We start from the raw sequence: 18,981 nt of genomic DNA, 5'->3' as shown, positions 1-18,981 counted from the left end.
AGAATTATAGCAAGAATTCACAAGTCAGACCTCTGATTATAAGAAATGACTCAACACCTGGTCAATTAGATTTGAAAATGAAACAATGCTGTTGTTTAAGCAGTAAAAAAAAAAATGCAGTGATGGACAAAGTACAAATGTATTTTCTTTTGATTTTACTTACACTTTGGACAAAGCATTGGGACTCCTGACCTTTCCAGCCATATGTGGTTCTTCCCTAAACTGTTCCTCACAAAGCTGGAAGCACACAATTGGATACGATGTCTTTGGACGCGCAAGCATTACATTTATCTTTACTTGAACTAGGAGACCCAAACCTGATGGAGCATGACAATGAGATATGGTTTACATGGATTCACCTGCTATAGAGCTCGGACCTCAACCCTACTGAACACCTTTGGGATACATTAGAATGCTGACTGTACCCTAGGCCTCCTCACCTAACATCAGTACCTGACTTTACTAAACACCCTTGTGACTGAATGAGCACAAATCTCCGCAGTCACACTTCAAAATCTAGTGAAACATTTTCCCCAGAAGTAGTAAGGTTAGTTCAACAACAAATATGGAATGGGATGTTCAAAAAGCATATACGAATCTTATGGTCATTTGTCCACAAAGTCTTGTCCATATAGTGTAAACATGATAAATAAATCACATTAGAACCTTTTTAAGGGATGACTTATCTACAGTTACAAGCACAGTGAGAGACTCTTTATCCCATTGTGGGCTTATAATTGTGATCATGTGACAATGTAATTTATGTATTCACTTTGCAGTAGTGTTTTCTAAAAAGGTTGTGGAGTAAAAAAATAGGATGAAATGCATTAAAATGAAGAGAAGTAAAAGTTTCCAAAAATTTTCACCACAGATCAACTGATAATCTTCAACAGTAGAAAAATATTATAATAATAATGAAACAGATTTGAAATGAAATGGAAATAAGCAAATTTGTGTATATATTGCACTTGTATGACATGATGTGATGTAATACCTAAAAGTGTCATTATAATGGTGTGCTTATTCACTTATTAAACTGAAACCACTGTGTCGAAAGTTATAGTGTACTCACTTTTTATCTTCATCTGCTACAATCCTCGTGTCCTCGGTTACTTTCTCTGTGCTTTGATGTTCTCCCGGTGTCTCAAATGAAAGTGCAGGTTCTGTAAATGCCGTCTCTTCTGTATTTTTGCTGACAGCCGGCTGGATTCTCTCCTGCGTTAACGATTCAGACTGCTTAGCACCTTCACCGAACTGAGACGTCTCCTTTACGGACTTCCCATCCGAACCGGCGACCAATCGGCTCTGTTTTTGGTCTTTAGTGGAAGAGTTTCCCTCGGGTGGGTTTTCAGACCCAGACGAGGCTTTTGGACGGGGCTGAGGTGATCTGCCTTTCTTTCCAGTCTTATTCTCTGCTGGAGTCAGTTCAGAGGAACCATCTTTTACATTTTTCCCGCTGGGTGTTGAAGAGGCCTGAGAGGAACTCTTAGATGAGCCAGAGGTTTTCTTAGGCGTGGTGGATTTGGCTGACAGAGAAAATAGAACTGAGTGAGTAAAAAGCTTTTTGTGAAACTAACAAAGCCTTGAATCATAAAAATAGTAGCAACAATGGTAGAAATAATAGATAGATTAAAAAAAGATCGATCGATCGATCGATCGATCTATCTATCTATCTATCTATCTATCTATCTATCTATCTATCTATCTATCTATCTATCTATCTATCTATCTATCTATCTATCTATCTATCTATCTATCTATCTATCTATCTATCTATCTATCTATCTATCTAATGTATACTGTGTATATATCACAACAGCATGTTCACTGAAATTTGCATAGGAAACTATCCAAGAATTTTAGATTAACATTAACACATGCAAAATCCTGTCCAATCCAAACGGCTCAAAATGTTTTTTTAAAGCCCTACATGTGTGAACAGAGCAACATCGACACTAATCATGCTCTAATAATGAATTGAAAGTATTTTTAGCAGTGTAAATGGTATATGGGTTACGGTGTTGTTCCAGCTGCAGAGGTGGCAACAAAAAAGTGTACATCAAAAACCATTATGTACAGTGGTGGACAGTGGCTCATTTTCTTCAGATGTGAAACAAGCAGCAGCAGCAACGAAACAGCATAAGGAGGCCAAAGTGCAGTTTGGCTACTAATTAGCAAACACTAAACAAAGACCACAGTCCTGCTTTACTGCTCCCTATTGGTTTATAAGTTCGATGGTTGTCAATTCAAAGGTCAACGTTTACCGAGCATGAAGCAAAAATAATTGCATCAGAGATGCAAAAAAGGATCTTACACATATTTCAGTCAATCACCTTTCACATTAGGCGAATTTGGTCACAAAAAGCAGAAACAATCGTTTACAGGTTTGTAGTGGATCACCGTAAGCGGGTAAAAGTTCTGAGACTGAAAGAGTGGGACAGCATGTGTTGATTTCTGGTTACTCGTGCTAGTGTAATAAGCATTATTATTATTATTATTATTATTATTATTATTATTATAACTATCATACACTTTGCTCTGTAGATTATGACTTTAAATTTTGTTCATAATTTCAGTTACATTTCTAACTTCATTTTCGAGTTTCAATTAAAATGCAGCAATTTACACAATATACACTACACTCCTGCACAATTGTGAAAGCAAAAAGCAGAACAGGATGAACTGCATTGTGTTTTGATGGATATTACTCGTGTCTCATGGAGCTGAAAAGTGAATTGAAAAGACTCATACCATAGGTCTGATTTCTATATTTAGCATGGTACTATTGATTCTTTCCCCACCTGTCTGGCATCAGTGCCATAAATAATACTACTTGAGGGGAAAAATGCACAAATAATTAAATCACACAACAAATAGATTCTTCCTAATATTTCAGAAAACACAGTGAAACAAATATTTTATAGAGCCTCTAGTTCAAGTACAGTGACAAATACAAAACTAAACATGTAAGGCCTGAAAAGAAACCATGTTGCAATGTCTCGTTTCTAAAGATAAAAAAAGTACATAACAGAAAGAGGCAGCACAGACTACTCTCTCTACACGTAGTTCATGCAAGCATCGTGCGTTACACAAACAACATGCAAAACAAGGCAACTCTGTCATTCTCTGACTGCACACTTCCTGTCAGGTTGAGAAAGGACAGAAATACATAGCTTCTCATGCAGTCACACAAGCATTGCAAAAAGCACCTACAAGTTACTACAGTATATGCCTGCTTTTAAAAAAAAACATATAAACAATGCACACACACATTAATACACATAAGTGTGATCAAGCATGAAGCGACACTCAAAAGTGAAAATGGGGAAGTCGGAGATGTCACACGATGCAGCGCTCTTGGCATGTATTTCCTTAATTCCGATTTAAGATGAAATGTTTCAGTTGAATTGCTGTTGATGTAACCAACCACATTTTTGTTTTAGCTAAAGTACCTCTGAACTCTGAATATTATAATTGGCATACATTTTGTAATGTCACTTCTAAATTTTTGTCTCTTTTTTTAATGATTTTTTCATTTGAACTCCCTCACCAACTACAGCTTTCATACATAATCTTACAGCCCTACACTACACAACCACAGCTACAACCAGCACAACCTGATTATTGAAGGTTTGATCAGTTTCATATTGGCTGATGTCACACAAAAATCAAGAAAATAAAAAAAATCAATCATATATGAAAATCTCACTTGCATTTATGTGTAATAATTCAATCTAGATTACTAAAAGATAGATTTCATTTCATTGCTTCCATTGAACAAAATATTTAGTGTTATCTAACCAAGGATTCTCAAATGTCACGTTGTGGTCTATTGGATGATGTTTCAACAAAAATATTAGACATATATAATATATATATATTTATATATATATAAATATATATTTACATTACTACTACAGCATTAAAAGATCTATCCATCGAGCTATATACACTATATGGACAAAAGTTTGTGGACACCTGACCACAAGATTTGTATGTGCTTTTTTGAAAATCCCATTTGACCTCCATTGGTGTTATAATTAACTCCACTCTTCTGGGAAGATGCTCCACCAATTTTTGGAGTGAGATTTTTTTTGTTTTTTCAGCCATAAAGGCATCAGTAAAGTCAGGTTCTGATATATTGTGGGAAGGCCTGGGGAGAAATCAGCGTTCTGATTAATCCCAACGGTGTTTTGTGTTCAGAGGGTTGAGGTCGAAGCTCTATAGAAGGCCATTTAAGATCTTCCACTCCAACCTGCTCCAATATGTAAAGCATATATTAATGAAGCTGGCTTGTAAACAGAGGCATCATGCCGGAACAGGTTTGGGTGTCCAAGTTCAAGTGAAGAGACATCCTGTACAATAGTGTGCCTCCAACTTTCTGAGAAACTCTTAGGGAAAGAGCCACATATGGCTGGAAAAGTCAGGTGTCACAATACATTTGTTATATAGTACATTCTTTCCCATGCTGAGTGTTTATATTATAATTGTTTTATAGTAACAGCACTAGGAAACATTTTGTAGATTTCATAAAAGAGCATCCTTTTTATGGCTCCATGATTCCTACAAAACCCTAAAGGATGTTCTGAATAGAAGTCGTTTTGTTTGTTGGTATTAGACAGTTCGACTTTTGATGAGAATTAAACAATCGAGATGCAAAAAATTTGCCAAAGCTGACATTTCACAAGTCATTTAAATGCATATACAACGACCAGGTGTAATATTAATTCTTATAACATTATGGCAGGTGAAGTGAATAACACTGATTATCTCTTCTTCATGGCACCTGTTAGTGGGTGAGAAATATTAGGCAGAAAGTTAACATAGAAGCAGGAAAAATGGGCAGGCGTAAGGATTTAGGGGAATTGGACGAGGGCCAAATTGTGATGTCTAGACGACTGGGTCAGAACATCTCCAAAACTTCTGCTCTTGTGGGATGTTTCCATTTGGCAGTGGTCAGTATCTATCAAAAGTGGACTAAGGAAGGAACAGTGGTGAATTACAGGGTCATTAGCGGCCAAGGCTCATTGATGCACGCGGGGAGAGAAGGCTGGTCCGCGTGGTCCGATCCAACAGACGAGCTCCTGTAGCTCAAACTGCTGAAGTTTATGAAGTTAATGGTGTTAATTCACCATGGGTCAGGACTGTTTTGGCAGCAAAAGGGGGACCAAAACAAAAAATTAGGCAGGTGGTCATAATTTTATGCCTGATCTGTGGCCATAAAGTTATGCCTGGTCAGAGTATCCTGGCCTGTTAAATATTCATAAAGCTGGAGAGGTTCCATTGCTATGTTAATGTATTTTAATGTATAATTTTAATGTAATTAAAAAATTAATAATTATTATTATTATTATTACAAACATTATTTAGATCCTTTTTTTGGCCCAGAAAAATGTATCAGGACCCTCTGATTCAATACTCCAACAAAACTGTAGTATAAAAGGGGAATGACACACAGGGTTCCTCCATGCATTGCACATGCAAGCACGATGCTCCGCCACCACTTCCATCCCGGATACTCACCATTCCCACGAGCTGTGGTTCGTGTGTTTTGTTTGGGTGGAGGAACGGAAGCCTGTTTACTCGTGCCCTTCTGTACCTTTTTAACCCCTGTCTTGCCATCCTTCCTCACCCCTGCGCCAGTCGCCCCGTTCGAGGCCTTGCTGGATGCGGCCTGTTGTTTTTTAGCAGCGGATCTCTGAGCTCCAGACGTGCTGGCCTGTGGGCTGCATTTGTTTTCTTTCTTTTTTACAGCAGTGGTGGCAGGACTAGAGCACTCTGGCGTGTCAGAAATGAAAATGAAATGAAAAACGGCAAATCCGACAGACAGACTGATAGACAGACAGATGGACACACAGACAGAAGGACACTTTGGGGGAAAACCAGCCGTTTTATCTCATTTCAAATCACAAATACTAAATCAGTACAGTTTGAAGTATAAGTGTAAGTTTTTATATAATTAGCCAAAGTGGATAAAAACAAATGGCATTCTGAATCTTAAAAGGGAAGGAAGTCACTTTTCATTAGCATGGCACTTTCCTGTAAATTCAGTTCACTGAGAACTATTAAAAGTTGATCAGGAAAGATCTGTCTGCACAAAGTGCTTCAGACAAGGCGGAAGTAATACAGCTAAAACGAGCAAAATGCTGAACACTCATCTTTCTCAGCATAACAAAAAGTTCACATTTCAACTGTAAAGGCTTGCTAATAGCAGTGACATTCTCACTGCTTGCACTAAAGAAAAAAAATCGATGGTTCAGATGGAACGCGAGAAATTTTCTGAACCCAGACAATCTTGTTAGAAAGGAAAGAAAGAGAACAGTCTCAAATCTGGACATGCCGAATAGAAAATAGTCTCGCTGTATCTTTCAGCTGTTGGTGTAAACAGTGCCAGACAAAAACACTCTGCTCAGGCCACACTGCTCGATCAGAACACGACTACATCTACCAAAACCCAACCACAAATATACTCAAGGTTGTATGTTTCTCTCTGCGAATAGATGTCCATATTTTAATCCATATTTTAATAAGTGCATGAGACACCTAGATATTCCCTTAATACTATTTATCTGATGCAGCTGAGTGAGAAAGTTTGCATCTCCTAATTATTGTGAATGATTCAACGTTTCACTATTTTGTTTTTTTTTACTAAATTAAATAAATCAATTGCAAGAAGTAAAAAATAAAATGTATCTGTAATCTGGCTGCTAGATTTTGCTGACACTTTCATGTTGTCATTGTGCCGGTAAAAACTGAAAGAATATTACAACTGAAAGAATCTCCAAACTGCTCAGAGGTTACAGAGGATGAAGACAACTAATAACAATTTGCCTTCATATTACAGAAAACCCCCGCTTTACCACGGTTCGAATCTCGCGCTCCCCGTTTATCGGGGAATTGCGTTTGCTACATGAATTGGTTTGGCTGATTTCCCAGGTCTCTCGCAGATAGCACGATAGACAGAAAAACGTATAGGGAATGGTTTTTTTGTTGTAATAATGAAATGTATTAATAAAAATATAATTCATTTATTCTTGCAAATGTTTTCTGTGTGTGTTTAAAGTGTACGGGAGGATGATTTATGCCTTAAACCATAAAAAAAAAAAAAAGGATTTTTGGGGTGGCGTGTGTTTATTACGGTTTTGGAACGTAACGACCGTGATAAACAGGGGATTACTGTATCTCATTATATACTATTGGGCGTCTATGTGATGAAACCCTAAATAAGAACTAACTCACAAAATCTTTATTTTGTCTGAAGGACGTATCAACTATTGCACTCAAATCTGCACTTTGCATCAAACAGTTCTGCTATAACACGCACAAAGACCACCTGCCTCAACATGCAGCACCGAAATACAAAGCACCGAAAGTAAAAAAAAAATGTACATCCTCTCTATTTCTCAAACTATTTTTTTAAATCAATGACCAGTTTACATACAGTAGGTTTTTCATGAACATTATATAAAATTATTAAAATAATGATGTAAAATAATATTTTATTACTGATTTTTATTCTAATCCTGAACTTTTTCCCTGGAAGACCGCAGATGGAAATGTTTTCTTATAGGTCTTTTTTATATAAAATAAATGTATTAATTATATGAATATATTTATATTTAACCCTGGTACCCCACAGCTTTAGAAACCTAAGTAAAAAAACACACACACACACACACACACACACACACACACACACACACACACACACACACAAAACAAGGACAAACCTGCACACACATATGCACACACAATATATTACCTTCTGTGTCTTCAGCCTCTGGTGTAATCACAGTCTTCTCCTCAGCAGAAGTTTCTGGGGACTCAATGTCCACTTTGACCTCTTCTGTAACTCCACTAGGGACTGCATGTCCATTAAGATTCTCTGTGCTTACTGCATCCTCTGAGAAAAAGCAAACGACATGGTTATTTAGCTACACACTAAATTATTAACCTAATCATTCATCAAATACAAATGTGTATCTTCTGTGCATCTATGGCTTTAGATAACTAACAAAATAAATGATGGATTTATTAAACGCTTTTAAAATCAATTGTTAGTAAAGAACATCAAGCAAGTTTTTGCTTTTGTAATTAGTATTAAAATGCTACTTGTTCAATCAAAAAGGATCTTTATTGGTTTCAATTGTAGTTTCTGTCACACACACAAAGGAGTTTGTTCCCTTTTCGCAGCTCCACACAGAAATAAAAAATGTTCACTGAATGACCTGCAATCAACTCACTCAACCCAAACACATTAAATACATATACAAATATCACATGCATGAATGTTTTATTGAGTAAGAAGGCTACCCTGGTCTGGAATAAGAACCCCTTTCTTGATGAGTTCCTCACGCGTTTGTCTGGTGGAAATTTTCCTCTCCAAAACTAGAACAGATGATATAAACAGAAATGCTGAATACAGCACAAAAGCTGTACTTATAAAGGCACATGACTCGTTTGAATTGAAGTCAATAAACTATGATTTGTGTGTATTGTAAGTCTTGTACACAAGAACATCATCTGTTTTTATCTCCCAAATTGTTTGACTCTTACCTCCTTCTGTGAATAAACACAACTAGGCACTATTTTAGCAAAACCTCAGAAATACTAAATTTTATGTATTGTGATGATTAATGGTATATTCCTGCCTATATATTTAGGCATTCTTAAATATATATACATATACATATACATATATATATATATATATATATATATATATATATATATATATATATATATATATATATATATATATATATATATATATTTATTTATTTATTTAAGAATGCCTAAATATATAGGCAGGAATATACCATTAATCATCATCATCATATATATATATATATATATATATATATATATATATATATATATATATATATAATGAAATAAGAGAGATAAAGCCAGATTTGTCACAAACAAAAAATTCTTAATTTCTTAATGTTAATGTTGGTTTTCAAAAGAATAATACTGACAAGGAGGCATTATCTACCTTTGGAAAGATCCTGGAACTTATCGCTGGTTCGTTTCTTCCGCCATTTCCAGGGTTTGAAGATTTTGCCTAGAGAGGAGAGTTTCCCTTTCCCTTTCAGCTGAGCGGACTGCGAACCTCCGACTACCACATCGCAGTTGGCCAGAGATGATTTTTCCAGTCCATCCACTGTGAAGAAACCCCATACAAATCTGATGAATAGATTAAATGAATGGGGCGAATTCCTGACTTTCAGTACCGTGACATTCTGTATTAAAGCAAAAGTCATAGACTAAAAGCTAATCACTAATCGGGCCGAGAAATGAACACCAGTACGCACATCAATACATATACTAAAAAATCCTATAGAAAAGTGGAAGCTCATGGACTATGGACTTTGGACTGATCAGGATCGAGTTGCACCAAACTCAGCACCACTGTTTAACCTTCAACTGCTTAGTTGTAAGACGCTCTGGATGAAGATGTCTGCCAAATTCTCTAAAATGTAAATGACATAGTCACAATGGAAAGCAACAGACAGACAATAGCAGGGATATCAATATGTTCTTGATCTAAACCCTATGTTTACAAGCCTATACTATCTTTATGACCCAAGCGGAAGTACGACCCTCCATGTAATGCAGTATTCTGAACAAAACCAGCCAAATCAACAGCCTGCACAATAACTATACGCAATAACAACAGTAAAAGTATTACCAAAGGTTTTACATTTCCCAAAGAGGTACACTAGTATTAGCACCTTCAGGCTAATCCTAAAGAGCTCAAACATGATCTGTTTGAAACAAGATTAAGTGTAATGTCACAAACACAGTAAGGAAAACAGGGCAGTGCGCAGCTCCAGGGTCTCTGGATTCAGTCTGAACTCAGATCTTTGTGCAAGTTCTTCCTGGGTCCACATGGGATTCCTGCATGTTCTCAGGGTTCCTCTCATCTAAATAAACTATGCTGAATGGTCCCTTGGTGTGAAGGTGCATAATGGATTAATTCCAGGGTGTATTTCTGCCTCACTCCCAGTGTTCCATAGATAGGATCCATCATGACACTGTCTAAGATATAGATAAGTGATTGAATAGTCAGGAGATATGGAGTGACATCCACATCTAGGTTCTGATGCAAGTCTACAAAAGTCTCTAAACTGTAACATTTTTGTAATGTGTTAAGTAAAGAATTAAATAAAAAATGCAAGCAAATGATCCAATAGCTTTACGAGCTGAAAACTTTCATGTTCTTTCTTGGGATCGGAACTGTCCTGAAGTTGGATTAAAAACCTAATTTTATAAAAAGCGAATGCGCACATTCATCTGTAACATCCATTCTGAAGCAGAGTAGTGTCTAGACATAGAAAGGCATATTTTAAGGGAAAAAACACCTTACTGAGACAATTCACAGTGTTTTTTTAATATGGAAACATTTCAAGAATACATCTGCCCTGAAAATATATATTAAGATATTTTTCCCTATACATATATTTAAGATATTAATTATGGTCACTGTCACTACATATGAACCAAGAGTCTGGATCTCTTATTTACACCGTCTGACATACGGCATTCAGTCTACAGTGATGAAGCTGACGACACAAATGCTCTACATCAACCCCCCACCTCGTCTTCACAATCAGCAGTACACTACAACTGACACATATCTGAGAAGCCTGGTCCTTACCATTGCACTGACACTGAGTTCATTAGTGTGCACGTGTTATAGGAGCATGCCAGGCACTCCCACCGCTACCACACACCTGACCTTCTCTGAACAAACGTCAAAATATCAGCTCGATTGTGGACGCCTGGCCTATGATTCCACTAGAGATGAGTCAAGTCAAGCCGCTTGGAATTTAAAACCAGACCCATGTGCTTGATTTAGACCAAGACGACTTTATTCCTTCACTGAAATCTTCATGACATGTCTACTAGTTTCCATCTGAAAGGATGATCATGAATAGCAGCTGCTGAAGGTCTATGTCGAAATCAGGTTAAGAAACAGTTTGACTATATTTGCCTATAGGCTATAAACTGTACAAAAAAAAAGCATGACGCATCTTTCTTTGACGTCAACAAATCGAGTATCCCCACTGCACATATTGCTAAAGACACAACTCTAGCTAACATCCTTCCTCGCACATTACGTGATTCCGTAAACAACTAACCATTCGAAATAATGGAACATTAAAATATGATGGAAACTATTAAAAAATTCAATTTTAAAACAAGGAAGACAGAGAGTCAGAGCGAGAGAGCGAGGGAAAGAGAGAGAGAGCGAGGGAAAGAGAGAGAGAGAGAGTCAGAGCGAGAGAGAGAGAGAAAGACTGTGAGATCTCAGCTGAAGTGCTTTCCAATGTGTCTTTCATATCAGTGCTCTCATGGCAACCTGTTTCTTATTAGATTAGTCATACTATTGGCTTGCATCACTGACTAAATATAGAGGGAGTCGAATGAGAGAGGCTGTTGGAAGAGGTGGGATGTGGGTGTGATTTCTTTTGGTTAAGTGTCATTCGAACACAAATTGAATGATATACCTCAGCTATATGGCAAACATAACATCGTTTCTCTGTCCATGATCAGTCACAGTACCCCTTCTCAATATCTAGACACATTCTTTTTCTTGTGTATGAAATGCTCTTGTCCTTTCCCTAAACTCTCATCCAGCTTTTGCTTTGCAGTTCAATTATATTAATAACGAATCTGTTTGAGGCTTTTATGAGGTCAAGGAAAGGAAGGTTTTTTTTTTTTTTTTTGCACCTCCATTTTCTGTCTAATCTCACTTTCAGTTCATAATAAATAAACACTGAGTGGAAACAAGAGAGGCGAACGATTCATTTACCACATTGTTCCATTAAGGATTGGAAAGATACTGTAATGTTTATAATTGTCCTTGATGACCTACTCCATTTAAGTGATAGGGACAGCGTCTTTTTGTGTTGAGAAAAGGTTAAATCCCGCCTGGATCCAATTAATATCTTAAAAACCAACCAACCAACAACAACAAAAAAACACGCCACTTATGAAATCTAGCCTAATCGCATTTTTTCCTAAAGAAAATGGCATTGCACTTTAGTCTAATGACTTTCTCAAATTTTTTTTTTTTTTATCTGATTCAGTATTTGTTGATGAGGGTTAGAAGTGAAGATGTAAAGATGTGAAGACAGACAAACAGATATCAGGCAGAGGTCTAGATCTAATAACCTGCAAACAAAACTAAAAAATAAACCATCATTTGGATCCTTTCAGTCAAATTTCACACATCAAACATTTGTGACAGCTTTAATTTGTCACTGCTGGAACATGACCAAGGTGTAAGTGCCATAAGTCACAGTTAGGTGGGTTTTACCCTATTTTAATGCAATCCGGTTCACACTGGGTGGCTTTTGCCTCCATGTAATGATTATATCATGCCTTGATTATTCATTACATATAATTCTAAGTGAAATGTCTAACACAAGTACGTTCCTTTTAGAAGCTGTAAACTGTTGTTTTCTGGGCTAGCTATGTTAAATAGAATCCAGAAGTTGTCTGACCTGACAACCTTCTCATGGTGGAAATCTGAAAACGGTCTACACAGACTGTATGTGGATAAATATCTCCACAGGAAACGTTATCATATTGGTCTTCGGTTATGTAGCTTGTCCAGGATACATGCCCTTGTAAAATAGCCGTTACTATAGAAACATTAACAGTTTAGAACGAGTATTATCCCATCCCGAGGCATCCTGAGGTTGCTCCAGCCCCAGTCACGGCCCACCTTTTAAAGATTGTGGACCTTTAAAGAAGTAGATGCCGACCACGCAAACATCCCGAACCATCTAGAGACGTACCAGCGCCAATTGGAGTTTTAACATTGGACCTCCTTGAGTGTTTGAAGGCTCTGGAATGGAGAAGCTGGTGTTGGATCTGTGATGATCGCAAATGTTGAGCTATTTTATGAGTTGCTCAGTTGCTCCTAGTTTTATAACCATAAATGACTGTAAAAGACTGTAGAAAGATCATTACTCATAATCTTACATTCCAGTGCTCATGTTAATTCTCACTCTCCAGTGTTCTGTATTGTTTAAAAACTTTAATCACACTCTTGATGTCACCCAAATGAGGATGGTTTCTCTCAAGGTTTCTTCCTTATAACATCGAAGGGAGTTTTTCCTTGCCACAGTCACCATGGCTGCTCATCAGGGATAAATACACACCATTCACTTTAACTGTTAAATTCTGTACGGCTGCTTTGAGACAATGTCTGTTGTAAAAAGCGCTATAGAAATAAACTTGACTTGAGTATTAACATTAATCTAATATTATATATCTCACATCTTTCACATATCTTAAACATTTTGTTATTTAAAGGTGGCACACAAAATGTGTTATACAAGAAAAGAGAGAAAAATCTTCGAAATAATTGTTTAATGCCAACACAAGGATGTCAAACAGGGTTGGCTATTTTGACAAAAGGTCCCAAAACTGTGTTTTATATATTGTAAAGAATTGCAGCAGACCGCCAAAAGGCGAGAGAGAATATAGAAGCCGGACAGGAAAAGCACAACAGAGGAGGAAGGAGGGAAATCAGAGGTGGCAGTGCAGTAAATGTCCAACCCTATTTGAATGTTCGTGTTACCGCATTTGGCAATTCAAAGCGCCACTTATTCAAGGACGACATCGCCGAGCTTTACTTTCAAAGTCATCGGCAAACCTGAAGCTTTGAAACCTATTTTTCATCTGCCTATAATTAGTAGTATAAAATGACTAATGAGTGGGTTAATGTTGCTTATTCGTGAAACCTTATTTTTGTTTTTTGACTGTACAATTAATCACTATTCACCAAAAAAAGATTGTTGTACAGTTGTTTTGAAATTTTCATTGTGGAGCGAGAATTGTTGAGCTCTATCTTATATCATGAATACAGTAAAAAATAGTGGCTTTTAAACATCCACAGACGTCTGTTTCACTGTCATATTTTGTAAAAAACACTTATTATTCGTCTATTTTGCTTGGACCTATTTATTTTTCAATATCCTCGTAACAAATCTAGCACTTTTTTTTTATTTTGGATGTTTTGGATTAGCGAAGGCTGGAGACTAATTGCAGATGAAAGGAATACTGAACCTACATGGCTGCCATTCCATACTTTATCACCATACATCAATCTTAACTGAGGTTAATTGAAAACCAACTTGACCATACAACAAGACAACAAAGCATATATCCAAGTTCTGTAAGCATTAGAGAGCAAAAAGTCGACTGGAGTGTTATTTATCATGGGATGGCCTGCCCAGTAACTGGACCTAAATCTATTGAACTGCTCTTGGATAAACTGGATCTCTAGGTCAGAAAGAAATCTCCAACTCTAACCAAGAACACATTTGGAAAGCCATGGAAAAGCAGTTCAGCTTGGAGAAAATAACTGTCTGGGTGCCAGGAGTGTGTAAAGCTGGTATTCGTGCTAAGGGAGGATTTTTCAGTGAAAACAAAGTTGGAAAATATGCATGGCGTTAATTGACCTATATAAACAAAAGAAACATTTATGTGTCAATGAAAAAATACAATAAATAAAAGCCTAGAAGGCTGTGTTTTTAAACTTTTGACAGGCAATGTATATGTATGTATCAATGTATGTTCGAATGTATGTATGCATGTATGTGTGTATATATAAACATATACATACATATATAAACACACACATCCATACATATAATATAAGCAATTTGCTCTCTTTAATGTCAAGAAATCATACAGTAATGCTTAAACTCAGACTCACTCACACTCTCACTGACAAAACACACACACATACACACACACACAAAGTTGTTATTAGTAATGAAAGTATCAGTACACTGCTGAGTTGAATTAGTTACAAAAAAAAACCAACTTGTATAAAACTTTTAGAAAGACTTCAGCAGACTTTGTTTACTTTGAGAAACACACAAGTCGAGAACCGAAAACAAAAGCTGGCTCGCAGCAGAAGGATGTCACACGACTTACTGTCACAAATAAGTCTTGGGTGGGTGCAGTTTTACTCTCAAACTATATAGTGCGCAAATATGCGGTTTGGGACGCAGCCAAACTTTCCTATTAATGAGTCAGTGACTTTGAAAATCTTTCTCCAAGTCGGAACGCGTAAACTATGCATGCACGCGCACAGACACACTTCACTCATACACTCACCAGTGGCTCCGTGAGACAGGCTGGACACTGATGTTTGGCCCATGACGGCGTGTGTGTGTGTGTGTGTGTGTGTGTACGCGCGCGCCAGCGCCGTTAACGGGCCGCTACGAAAAAGCCCCGCGCGCTCCTCCTGAACAACTTCCGCTCCAACGATTGAGCGCGCGACTCATCGTCACCGGCTGTTCCAGCTCCGTGTATCGGTTCAGCGGCTCTTCATCACAGCACGCGCGAGGAACGACACGAAAAAGAAAAACAAAAAAAAATTAAAGCACAAGTTCACTGCCCTAAAATACCGAGCATTCCTCCAGGGGAACTGTATGCAAACCAACAGCAGCTCGTAGAGAGGAAGTGGCCTGACTCCTCCTTTCTCAGGCCCCTCAGCCTTCAGCAGGGCCGGGCGATACCACCGAGTTCCTCTTTCACCCGATTCCAATAGCAAACAAACACAAAGCACGATTTCAGTGCCTAATTGAGAAGGTCGAAAACACATTTTCCATGCTGGAGCACGTTCATCCATTACACTTCATAGACAAAAGTATTAGGATACCTAACTTTTCCAGACAGATGTGGTTATTCCCTAAAGATGTGGGCACACAATTGCATAGGATGTCTGGATGCTGTAGAATAAAAATTTCTTTTTATTTAGGAAACCCAAACATGTTCCAGCATGATGATGCTCCTGTGCATAAAGCGAGCTCTATGAAGATTTGCTTTATATGTGTTGGAGTGGATGATCTCCTGCTACAGAGATTGATCTCTCTACTGAACATCTTTGGGATGAACTGGAACGCTGATGGCACCCCAGGCCTCCTCATCCTACATCAGTACCTGACTTTACTAATGCCCTTGTGGTTAAATGAGCAAGATCTCTACAAGCACACTCCAACATCTAGTAGAACATCCACCCAGAACAGTGGAAGTAATTATAACAGCAAAAAAAAAATCAACTAAATGTGTAATGGGATGTTTAAAAAGTGCATACGAATCTTATAGTCAGGTATCCACAAACATTTTTCTATTTAGTGTATCTCATGTCTGTCTTTTCAACTGCACTTTTGTTGCGATATTTCCTTTATTCTTGGAAGAGTTGGTCAGTATACAATTACAAATACTGGCACTTTATAGGAGAACCCTTTTTTATGTTTTCAAACATTAATATTAAAAAATCTAAAGACTATGTTTATTAATATATTTACAGTAATGTGATCCTGATTTCTTATTTTTTCACACTTTAATGTTTCAGATAATCAAACTTAATATTATATATAATATTACTAATAAATATTAGTAAAAGAGAACACAAAAAAAACAATGCTGTTTTTAAAAGAAGGTTTTTATGAGGGAAATGAGGAAAAACTAAATCCAAAACTACATGGCCCTGTGTGAAAAAGTGTTTGCCCACTAAACATAATAACTGGTTAGACCACCCTTAACAGCAACAACTGCAATCAAGCGTTTGCGATAACTTGCATTGAGTCTGTTACAGCGCTGTGGAGGAATTTTGCTCCACTCATCTATGCAGAATTGTTGTAATTCAGAGGGTTTTCAAGCATGTACCACCTTTTTATGGTCATGCCACAGCATCTCAATAGGATTCAGGTCAGGACTTTGACTAGGCCACTCCAAAGTCTTCATTTTGTTTTTCATTTTGACTTGCTGCAGAACCCAAGTTCGCTTCAGCTTGAGGTCACAAACAGATGGCAAACATTCTAACTCAGGATTTTCAGCAGAATTCATGGTTCCATTTATCACAGCAAGTCTTCCAGGTCCTGAAGCAGCAAAACAGCCCCAGACCATCACACTACCACCACCATATTTTACTGTTGGTATGATGTTCTGAAATGTGCTGTTACTTTTACGTAATGGGACAAACACCTTCCCAAAAGTTCAACTTTTTGTCAAGCGGTTTTCATTTTGGAACTCTGCCATGCAGACCATTTTTGCCCAGTCTCTTTCTTATGGTGGAGTCATGAACACTGACCTAACCTGAGGCAAGTGAGGCCTGCAGTTCTTTGGATGTTGTCGTAGGGTCTTTTGTTACCTCTTGGATGAGTCGTCGCAGTGCTCTTGGGGTACATTTTGGTCGGCTGGTTACTCCTGGGAAGGTTCTCCACTGTTCCATGTGTTTGCCATTTGTGAATAATGGCTCTCACTGTGGTTCGCTGGAGTCCCAAAGCTTTAGAAATGGCTTTATAACCTTTTCCAGACTGATTACTTTCTTTCTCATTTGTTTCTGAATCTCTTTGGATCTCAGCATGATGTCTAGATTTTGAGGATCTTTTGGTCCACTTCACTTTGTCCAGCAGGTCCAATTTAGGAGATTTCTTGATTGTGAAAAGGTGTGGCAGTAATCAGGCCTGGGTGTGGCATGAGAAATTTAACTCAGGTGTGATAAACCACAGTTTTAACAGGGGGGCAAACACTTTTTCACAAAGGGGAATGTAGTTTTGGATTTTGTTTGCCCCTCAATAATAAAAACCTTTATTTAAAAACTACATGTTGTGTTTACTTGTGTTATCTTTTAATAGATAGATAGATAGATAGATAGATAGATAGATAGATAGATAGATAGATAGATAGATAGATAGATAGATAGATAAACTTTAATGATCCCGAAGGAAATTTTAAGTGGCCAGCTGCCCACACATAAAAACACAATCATTCCTAAACCAAAATAAAACACAATAAATAGATAAAAAGATAAAAAAGAAAAAAGATAAAAATAATAATATTTAAATTAGTTTGATGATCTGAAACATTAATGTGTGACAAACATACAACTAATAAGAAATTAGGAATTAGGATATATATATATATTGTCTTGCAATGCAGCTATATACCACAACTAAACTGAGTTACAATAATTTTTTTAAGCAAGGTATTCACTGACTTCCATGGAAGAGTTTTATTTGCACCCGTTGTTTATTTAATTGATCAAAAGATACATTTTATATTTGTGGTTTTGTGGTTTATCATTTATAGTAATAGTATGATCATTGTATTATGATAATTGTATTAGTTTGATTGTTTAATTAGTTTGATAAGAATTTGTACTTACTGTTATGTTTCACATGCTGAAGAATCAGTTGGAGTTTTGGGATTCATCCAAAAGGACTAAAATGCTGCTGCATTGGTTTTTTTTAGAAGACATGAAGCAAGGCCCAATTACCCCTGGTGCCACTATTACATGCTTGAATGGTGTGTGTAATGTACAAAACAGTGACAAGTGGGGAAAATAGGTTAACATGACTGACACCAAAGAGATGTAAATTAAAAATCTAAAAATAATTTAGTTAGAAAATAAATCTTGGGCACCATTGAGGAGCATTTGTTAATTCAAAAGTTTAAAAGCCATTCATATTGGAATTTTTCTTTAATGAAGACCTCAATGTCAAGAAGTCAAAATGATTCCACCTTAAAATTTGGTCCCTTTCAAGTGTTAGCAAATATGTTTGATAACTCATACAGCCACTGTTTGGCTTTATAACTGCATCCAATCTGGTAACTGGATATACTAACTGCCTTCATATAACATCTGGGAACCATGAGGTTCAAAACATCCTTCGTTTCCTGACTTTTGGATTGTTGTCTTGCTGGAGAATACTTTTAAAACCCTTTACTCAATTCTAAAAGGGGCAAATATTTATGGTTTATTCAGTAAAATGTTTTGTAGCTAATAAACCCAAGCAGTGCCCAACCCCTGGTTAACCGCTGGCAGCAGAAGTAGCCCAGTTCTCCAACACTGTGAACCTGGCAACATTGAGAAACAGTAAAAAGACATACAAGAGAATCCATTCTGATTCTGCATAGTTATTTTCATTTCTTTTTCAGTTC

At 37.1% G+C, this 18,981-nt stretch overlaps 1 protein-coding gene across 7 annotated transcripts in view; it reads right to left on the bottom strand.

Annotated features, from left to right (window-relative positions):
• The window catches only part of phactr2 (phosphatase and actin regulator 2), a 68,028-nt gene that overhangs the window by 12,752 nt on the left and 36,295 nt on the right, over positions 1-18,981 (bottom strand). For 3 of the 7 annotated variants that reach the window (XM_046868779.1, XM_046868793.1, XM_046868780.1), the window contains exons 2-6: positions 8,999-9,166; positions 8,314-8,388; positions 7,763-7,903; positions 5,524-5,778; positions 1,073-1,526 (exon numbers count right to left, since the gene is read on the bottom strand). In XM_046868779.1, coding sequence (XP_046724735.1) covers positions 1,073-1,526; positions 5,524-5,778; positions 7,763-7,903; positions 8,314-8,388; positions 8,999-9,166 — 1,093 coding nt within the window. Of the gene's footprint in view, positions 1-1,072; positions 1,527-5,523; positions 5,779-7,762; positions 7,904-8,313; positions 8,389-8,998; positions 9,167-15,147; positions 15,578-18,981 lie in introns of those variants that run through there. The other 4 variants (XM_046868787.1, XM_046868809.1, XM_046868783.1 and 1 more) reach the window with 4 other exon arrangements.

This window comes from Silurus meridionalis, chromosome 2 (assembly GCF_014805685.1).
Source record: "Silurus meridionalis isolate SWU-2019-XX chromosome 2, ASM1480568v1, whole genome shotgun sequence".
NCBI classification, from domain to species: Eukaryota; Metazoa; Chordata; class Actinopteri; order Siluriformes; family Siluridae; genus Silurus; species Silurus meridionalis.
This window is presented reverse-complemented; position numbering and strand designations above follow the sequence as displayed.